General features: G+C 42.0%; 1 protein-coding gene across 1 annotated transcript; it reads left to right on the top strand.

The window, feature by feature from the left end:
• The first annotated feature begins 809 nt into the window (after positions 1-809).
• Positions 810-3,667, top strand: LOC142587516 (uncharacterized). The gene is made up of 5 exons (XM_075698586.1): positions 810-827; positions 2,161-2,381; positions 2,451-2,610; positions 2,964-3,060; positions 3,431-3,667. Exons 2-5 carry the CDS (start codon positions 2,163-2,165, stop codon positions 3,456-3,458), a joined length of 504 nt encoding a protein of 167 aa, XP_075554701.1. The 5' UTR covers positions 810-827; positions 2,161-2,162; the 3' UTR covers positions 3,459-3,667.
• Positions 3,668-9,135: the final 5,468 nt, after the last annotated feature.

Here is a 9,135-nt window from a genome sequence, read left to right as displayed (position 1 = left end):
ACTGCCATCAAAGAGCAACAACCACCATCAAGCGACTGGACTAGCTACAGATGTCGAGTGTTGTGGACATGTGGTAAGCTTCTTGCCCAAGTTTCTAAAAACATGTTCAAGTTGGTAGCTTAAGTTCGTGTACTATCAGTAAGATCGGTAAATTTTTGGCAGTATTGTTAGCTAAACTTTGAGCTTGAAAGTTATCTTCGTTGAACCTTATAATTAAGGTATCTACAATTTGTTTACTCTTAGTACCAGAACTGGTTGCTTTTGTATTGAAACTAGTGAAGGTGGCAAATTTTGAGTAGATGAATATACTAAACATATTAATTTGGACATGTCATTTTTATATTATGCTGTTATTTCTTTCACCACTCAGTGTTCAACAGTTCTATAAATTTTTTTGTTTGTCTTTTTAAAACTAGTGCTTTGCATTTCATTTCTTTTTGGGCAATAAATATTACATTCATTCTTTTTAGGCAGCTATGAAAGTGCTAGACAAAAAGAGCAGCAAGCAGAATTCACATCAGATTTGGCCTCAGATGTTGAAACAATTCAGCAAAGGCGGAAGAGGCGGCCACCAGCGCGCCTGGAGTCTTCAGATGAAGAGAGCATAGACTTTCCTGTTCCTCTACGAGGACAGTGCTTTAATTCTTCGCAACAAACTGCGAAGTTTGTTTCACGACCACCACCGCCAAAAATTGTGAAATTTTCACGGTTCAAGCCCCAGTCACTTGCTTCACAGGATCCCCAGATACAAAAGGCCCCACCTAGCCGGGAAGTGGCTTTAGATGATGGCGATTCTTTTGCAGAAAAAAGGAAGCTTGACCAAAATGGTAGGGGCTGCTGTCAGCCTTTGGAATCATTTATTATGCTTGCGACATGAGTTGCAGGTCGCAAGAATTTGTCCAACTTTATGTACAGTCTGGTCAGGTGCTTTTTAATTCTGTAAAGGTTATAGAAGGGCTATAGTTGATTATTTCATAAGTGGAGCGTATAGATAGACGACAGCAAACCTTTATTTCTGGCCGCCATACAGGGAAGGTGCAGGTTGCATGATCATGCGAATGTTTCTACATTAGGCACTTTATAGACAGTGTTGCTCTAACATTGCCTTACTGAATGTGTTTAATTTTGGTGATGCATCTGTTGGTGTCATATGCAGGTGCCTGCCGCATTTGTGAGCTTTACCGTAGTAGGATACAATTTTAAAAAGAAGTTGGTAACACTGGGCCATGGTTCACATTCTCTATATTACTCTGCTGGCCAATCAGTACAGTAAATGAGAGCAGCTTTTAGTGTTTTAATTTATCAAGCAAGCATGAGCATCAAAATTCTTGGTCTTATCATTTCGTCTGGTGATTAGCTTCTTGTTTAGGTCACAAAAGCTTTAACAGTTGACTACATTTTTTTGCAGTGGAATTCGGTGTGGGGGTCCCAAATGTGGGCGGAGCTTCACTGCACTTAGGTTGCATCCAACCATGGTGTTACAATTTAGCATGGAAAAGTTGGTCTGTTCAGTTGTAGCAGCCACATGATCACATATTGGTCATTGCCATAAGTTAATCTTATTTAATTTTATTCATTTACTTAAATATTCTACAGCTCCATGTGGAGCTATAGCAAAAGTGGGAGTGGAATGTAAATAGTAAGTCTTCAAAGTGCAATAGGTCTTTAATTTATTTCAGTGCGTTTACAAGCAAATATGTTCACTGTTATTGTAGATCCCCTAAATTTAGTCAATACTTTTTGGGAAAACGCACTTATGTTAACAGTAGAATATTTGCATATGTTTAATTCACCATTTTTAAGTCTGACTGTTGAATAATTTGTTTTATATCTGCATTTCTTATACCTTTCATTGCAGCACGAGTACTCTGGCTGTGTTAAGGATCCTGTGAAGTTACGTGTGCATGTTTCTGCATGGTGTTCTTGTATTGGAAATGCAAAGTGTTATTCATGCAACTTAAGTTAGGCCCTTTGCAGATTATTGGTTAAAGAAAGAAATGGCAGGAATCCTTTATTTAACTGTTACTACTATTTCTTAGGTGGATTGCTTTGCTTGTAGAAAGAATGAAGACATACTTAGGTTACTGCTTACATAAGATTAAAACCATTACAGTGAAATGTTTTAGCTTGGTCAAGTTACTTTTCTCTTCTTTGTTTTAGCCATGCTTGGAAAGTTGCTCAAGGAGGTGAAGGGAATAAGAGCTCAGGTAGATGGCCTGGAAAAATCCATCCAAAGGATAGAGCAAGCCATCACAGAAAATAAACAACCGTGTGCACAACCTGTCAGCAGTGCCATTCTTGAACTGCTTCCCCTGGCAACTCATCAGAGGCTGGAAGAATTGGAGTGGCAGCTTCATGATGAAAAAAACAGGACAGACCTCGTAAGTTAAATTTTTGCTCTGCAAGTACACATGCATGAAATTTTATGTGGATGTCTTTTTTTTTTCTAGATGGCCCATTTATCGCGAATCGGTGGCACATCAGTGCAAGATTCTGTACGCAAAATTATGCGGAGATGCATGTGTGACACGTTGGCCCAGGACTTTTCTCTGACTGGGAGAAAAGGAAAAAGGCCATTTATTGGGCTATACCTGCTCCAAGTCCTCACAGGTGCTATATTTATATATCTCTCATGTGTAGCATGCATACGCACATTCGCATTTCAGCATGCCATGATTTTTAGCTGTCAGTTAACAATGCATAGGCTTGAAGCACTGAATGCATTTCCTGTGTAAGGAACATAAGCAGTATATTTTTTTATACTGATAGCATGGGCTTTTCCTGGCATGCCATCACCCTGCTGGTTTTCTGCTTTGCCTATTATAGCGAAGGGTGATGAGGCCGTTGTTCAGCACAAGCCATGAGGCTTTCTCTTATCTTACTTTAACCCTCTTCTCCAAGCCAACCAATGTAGCCTTGTCTTTGATGATTCATTCTCTTTTTTTTTTTCATTTGTTTTTCAGAAACGCTGAAAAGCAATTTCGCACAGGCCACGGAGTCACAAATACATCTTTCGATTGCCGAATGGCTCCGTTATGCACCATCAAGACAGAAGAAACGGTAAGAGACAGTTCAGTACTTTAATGATTGGCAGTTATAGATCAGCAATTTAGAGGCGCCAACACTAAATATTTCCTAATAAATATGTGCATTTTATTGCATGCATTACTGGAGTTTAAATAACCTCTGGTTTTAAGTTGGGGGCAGACAAAATAGGAAGTGTTTTGTTAATTTGGAAGATATCTTAGTGCAAGTATATATGTTATTTTACTTTTCCTCATCCTTGATCCATATTTTTGAGCAGTGTCAGCAACCTGCACTTAATGTTGCACTTTTTGTTGTTAGAGGTTTTGCTATTGGAAGTGTGTCCACCAAGATGCTTATGATAGAAAATTTTTGGTTCTTTACATATTTATTTATTTTTTTGCAGGGATGCAGCTTCGCCTTTGATGTCATGAATCAGACCATCATCATGAGCAGCTGGAGGCCACCAGGGGACAAGGGGACAAGAAGTTTCTAGATGTGCTGAATTTTTGAGGCAAATGTTGACAGTACTTTAAATTTGTAGTTTTCCAGTGCAACGGCACATGGCCAAACAAGGGATGAAGGAGACTTGGAAGAAAACAGTGCAGCAACAGGGACAAGACAGAAGACTGTACAGGTGCTGACTAGCAACTGAAGGTTTATTGAAAAGGAAAACATAAAATATACTCCCTTTACAACCTAGAGCACGCATGGTCTACACCAACAACTCTGATAAGCTGTCAGCTTCAGTTTTGGTGGTCAGCTACAACAGTTCGCAGTGATGAACGAGGACGGATGGGGTCCGCAACACATGCGTAATCACCCCATCCGTCCTCGTTCATGACTGTTACCTGTTGTAGCTGACCACCATGACTGAAGTTGACAGCTTATCAGAGTTGTTGGTGTAGACCATGCGTGCTCTAGGTTGTAAAGGGAGTATATTTTATGTTTTCCTTTTCAATAAACCTTCAGTTGCTAGTCAGCACCTGTACAGTCTTCTGTCTTGTCCCTGTTGCTGCACTGTTTTCTTCAAGTATGTACAAATTCGCTTATCTCGCCGTTTTACTTAAGTTGGGAAGAAGGATAAAACATGGCGCTCACTGACAACTGGTTATTTAATGATGCAGACACTACTTAAATGCCCTCAGTCCAGCGCAGGCGCACACCGTACAAGGAAAAAGGAACATATCACAACTTTATCACAAAAAAAACGTTAAAGAAACACTATTTCTATGTTATATAATGCAACTGAAGTATTGCTCACATATTGTGAACCAGCATTTTTAATATAATGCGCCTCTGTCACTTCACATGTGGTTTGTGGTCTGCTTCTGCTAATGATTTTCACACTTGAAAATCTGTGTGCAGTCACTGCAGTGCTCGACAAATTTGGAACCTGCCTTCATTCTTTAGATTTCTTGTGTGCAGATTGCATTTGCGGGCCTCTAGCATTTTGCCTCCATCGAAACGTGACCGCCTCAGCCAGGTTAGAGCCCGCATCTTACGGGCCAGCAGCCGAGCACCATAACCACTGAACCACCGTGGCGGCTCATGTGTTGTGTATGCCGTAGTGCTGGAAAACTATAAACTTAAATTTAGGATGTTAACTAGCCCAACAATTAACTGTATTGTTCATAATACCCCTGCTTGTTTCTGAATGGCCAACTAGGTTGCACTCCTACTTTGTATATTTTTTGCAAGTTTCTGCACGTAATGAATTCCTTATATTGTGAAATACAAAGTCTAGGTACTGCATATTTTCAAGGTATGCTATTCTTGTTGTGTAAATAGTTTACTGAAGTGTTTGATATTTGTAACATGCAAGTTCAGAGGTGTGTGTGTTTTCATGCTATGATAATGCGCCTAGTAACTGTTCAAAACATTAGCTATGGTTTTTGTTCCTGAGTAGCCAAAATAGGCTGCATGTGTGCTGTTTTGTAGATTGTTGCAAGTTTCTTTGTAAAGTAATTAAATAATATAATCATATTTATAAAGTAATTAAATAATATAAATCATATTAGTGAAATGTAAGCTCACATGGCACATTTTTCAAGCTGTGCTAATGTGTTCATGTAATATTAAGTGTATTATATGTCTGCTTCCTTTTTCTAAGTTATATTTGTGAAACTAGCTGTATGCCAAGCTAAAGTGCAGTTATACAGCAGTCTGAAGCTTGATGCTAGTGTAGTTGATTCAGTTCTTGACAAATAAAATAGCGTTATCAGAAACAAATGATGGCTACTTGTGATGTGCACCCATATATATAAATCATTCTAATTGTCAGAATAACCACGTGCAGTGGTATCTTCAGGTTACGGCAGCTTGTAGCATCTAGATGATCAAGAGCACTAGTAGAGAGCTGATGAATATTACATAAAGAACTTGTTTAGAGTAAGCGGTCTGAAAAGTATGGAAAAACAATGTGTTGTGCTGTGCAGCCTTGTAAGTATTTGTATTCTATAGCACAGCACCGCATCACTGTGTAGCAAGGAGTAATGGTCAGTTGCTCATTCTTGCGACCTTAAACTGCCGTAACCGTTGTGGTATGAGGATACCATTGCAGACTGTTTAGCCTTTCACGAGATTATTTTATTGACCAGCAACCATTGATAGCTGAAATATTTCAGTGATTTAGAATGCGGTCTCAAAGTTTCTGAAATGTTATGACAGCATTGCGGCAATATTGCAGTGACATTGTCGTGGGAACGTTGCATGTGTGCAAATAAAAAGTTGTAGCAATGTTGCATTTATATTGTCTCCAGAAGTTGCTTTAACATTGACTGAAAGTTGATGTAACATTGGAGCAATATTGTCTCAACGTTGTCTTATGTATGTTGCGTTAACGTTGCAAAAAGAGGACGCTAGCCACGTTAAGGCAATGTTAGAAGCTAACGTTGTGGCCACACTGAGGCAACAAAGCGTGCTACTAGGGATCTTGGGTAACCCCAAAATGGGATGTGAGCATTAAAATCTTCAATTACTATATAGGGTTCAGGAAGCTGGTCAATCAGCTTTTCAAATTCTGCAATGTCTAACCGTTCATCAGGCGATATTTATATGGAGCAAATCGTTATAAGTTGATTGAACAAGATAGCCCGAACAGCCGCTGCTCCAAATGAACTCTGGAGTGATACATGCTGGCATGCTACTGACTTTTGGGCTATGATTGCCACACCACCTGAAGAAGAATTACCATTATTTCTATCTTTACGGAAAACTATGTATTGTTTTAAGAAATTCTCGTGTGTCGACTTTAAATGTGTTTCTTGAACACAGAACAGTCATGGCTGATATTCCACTAGTAGATCTTTCATATCATCTAGACTGCGAAATAGGCCCCTGGCAGTCCACTGAATTATTTGTGTAGCCATATCGAGGAAGATTTTTGTTGTCTGTGTTCAAGAGCACGCGGTAAAGATAGGTAAAAATGTATGCAAGGACGGTAACCGTTTATGTTACCGGTCCCTTTCTTTGAGCGGTTACAGGTATTTTCTCTCTTCTAGCGCGCTCCTGAAAGCGCGGATCTTTCGGCGTCGATGACGCCGGGGATTTCTGATCGACCTCCATAACCTTCTCGGAGGCGCTGGAGGATCATGAACTAGGCGCTGATACACGCGTCCCAGGCCGTGGAGTTCGGATTAGCTTTGGGACCTGGGGAACGGAAGTCTGCAGGCCCACCTTAGATGTTGATGGAGCAGCACTTGCTGCTGCCACCAGGGGGGCAGGCAGAGTGATTACCGGACTATCAGTGACCGCAGTAGACTCCTGAGGGATTTGTGACGCTGCCCCCCGTCGCGCCACCTCGGAAAAGCTTGTGTGATCTAAGTACGAAAGACGTCTCCTTGCTTCGTGAAATGTAATATTTTCTTTGACCTTTAATGCAATGATTTCTTTTTCTTTCTTCTATTTAGGGCATGTCCTGGAGTAGGCTGGATGGCTTCCTTCACAATTCACACAATGTGGAGATGAGTCGCAAGTGTCTGATGGATGTTCATTCGAGCTGCACTTCGCGCAAGTCTGCCTTCCTCGGCATGTCTGGGACCCATGCCCATACCTCTGGCACTAAAAGCACCGTCGAGGATTTGGGATGTACGGCCTAACACGTACAGTGGATGCAGTACGTAACACGTACTGCATCCACTGTACTAGGCAACACACTGGTACCAAAAGTTAGTACAATGTGCTTTGTTCGAAGTTGTTCGTTATTCCTGCAGATTAGAATTCGTTCTACCTTGATGACATTTTGGTCCTGAAAACCTTCAAGTAACTCTTCATCACTAAGATCCATGAAGCCGTCTTCAGAGATTACTCCACAGCTCGTATTCATGGTTCGATGTGCAGACACAGTGACCGCTACATCGCCTATGCATTTCAAGTCATTCATTTTCTCATATTGGGTTTTATCTTTCAATTCAAGGAGCAGATCTCCATTGGACAACTGTGTGGCTTTGTAGCCAGGTCCTATCGTGTTGCCAAGGCATCTTGCCACCAAGAAGGGGGAGAATTTACGCACGCTCGTGTTGCTTTCACTATAGATTACATGGTAGTTAGGGAAATTTTCTTCATTGTTTTTCAAAAAGAACTGAAAGGTTGCATCGGTGCGCCCTATTTTCAGAGGGCGATCAAGGGAAAGTGGTTTACTAGAAGCCATATAGAGGTCATGAGTTCGGCAGCAGCGCCAACCGCCCACCACCGAAACCAACATGGGGACGCGGCAGGTCTTACGAGTAAGACAAGCCCTTGCCAGTTGTACGGTGCCACTATAAGCCAATCTGGAGTACCCTAGGTTGGCGACCCACACAAGGTTAACCCTCGCTGCCAGGAAAGTCGGAAGTAAATAGAAGAGACGAGAAGACAGGAAAGATTGAAAGGAAGAGAAAAAGACGCAGAATGGAGAGGGGGACAGGAAAAGGCAACTACCGATTTCCCCCGGGTGGGTCAGTCCAGGGGTACCGTCTACGTGAAGCCGAGGCGAAAGGGGTGTGTTGCCGCTGCCGAGGGGCCGTAAAGGTCCAAACACCCGGCATTGTCTCAACACCCAGGATCCCCTTTTCCCCAGACACGGCTAAGCCGCGCACGGCTACACGCGGGAGGGTCCGACCCTCATGTGCTCGGGTCCGTGGTGTCGCAACACACCAAACGCCTGCTGACGCAGACGCCCCTGCGGGGTACGCGTGGGAGGCTCCAACCCTCATGTGGTCGGGTACGTGGTGTCGCAACACACCAAACGCCTGCTTACGCAGACACCCCTGCGGGGGGTACCATACAGTACACTATTTAGAAGCATATAACGAGATTGACTTCCAAGTTTGAATGTTTACTGTAAAACCGCTAGTTGTACCTAACTTGGTGCCGGCATAGCTGTCTGACAAGCCGCATTGCATCGTTCAATGATGCTGTTAATGTGTGCACATGGTGTTGCAAGGCCGACGAGCGAGTGGTGGTGTGCGGCTCAAGTCTGACATTGGCGCATGTATTTCACGTTGAGTGACATCGAATTAAACCCGTTCTTTTGGATTCGTAAACACCTGATTCCATTGTTCCCTTGATGATTACCTGTTGAGCATGAAAGCTCATCTCCTCTCCCATTTTATTCTTGCAGCCTGAGTGGCACATGCCAACATTTTGTTGGGTTAATCCTTCATGTCATTCACTTGGCGCAAAAGGATGCAGTAACGTGTACGGAAGTTCCATGTGCTTGGATTGCTGCTGCCCAAGGTAAGAATGCTGCTGCTTAGCGAGCATTAATTAACATAGGAGGCGGCAAAAGTGCCTCAAAAATCTGTGATCACACTTCCGGCCCCTTTCTGCAAAGGGTTCTTTGTTGCACCATGTTGACCCTTTAACGTGTTGTAGGATTGTTTGCATTCGTGGTAGCAGCTTTTGACTATCAACTCATTCACACAGCTACATTGTTTACAGCGTACATGAGTATTGGTATGTGGACAAATATAGTCGACTGGTTTTAATTAAAACACATATTGGTGTCGCTTCATAAATTTTTAACTACACGACTTGCATTCAGAAAAAATAATCCAAAACTGCAAGATTTGATTTCCTTACATTGGATGTGGTCGTTGACTAAACATCACAGGAACACTTAAAATTTTG

This window comes from Dermacentor variabilis, chromosome 7 (genome assembly GCF_050947875.1).
Source record: "Dermacentor variabilis isolate Ectoservices chromosome 7, ASM5094787v1, whole genome shotgun sequence".
Classification (NCBI taxonomy): domain Eukaryota; kingdom Metazoa; phylum Arthropoda; class Arachnida; order Ixodida; family Ixodidae; genus Dermacentor; species Dermacentor variabilis.
This window is presented reverse-complemented; position numbering and strand designations above follow the sequence as displayed.

Excerpts from the sequence above, each read along its gene's own strand:
- LOC142587516 (XM_075698586.1), top strand. The coding sequence starts at position 2,163 with ATGCTTGGAAAGTTGCTCAAGGAGGTGAAGGGAATAAGAGCTCAGGTA. Across the intron at positions 2,382-2,450 it reads AAAAAAACAGGACAGACCTC|ATGGCCCATTTATCGCGAAT; the intron begins GTAAGTTAAATT and ends TTTTTTTTCTAG. Across the intron at positions 3,061-3,430 it reads CCATCAAGACAGAAGAAACG|GGATGCAGCTTCGCCTTTGA; the intron begins GTAAGAGACAGT and ends ATTTTTTTGCAG.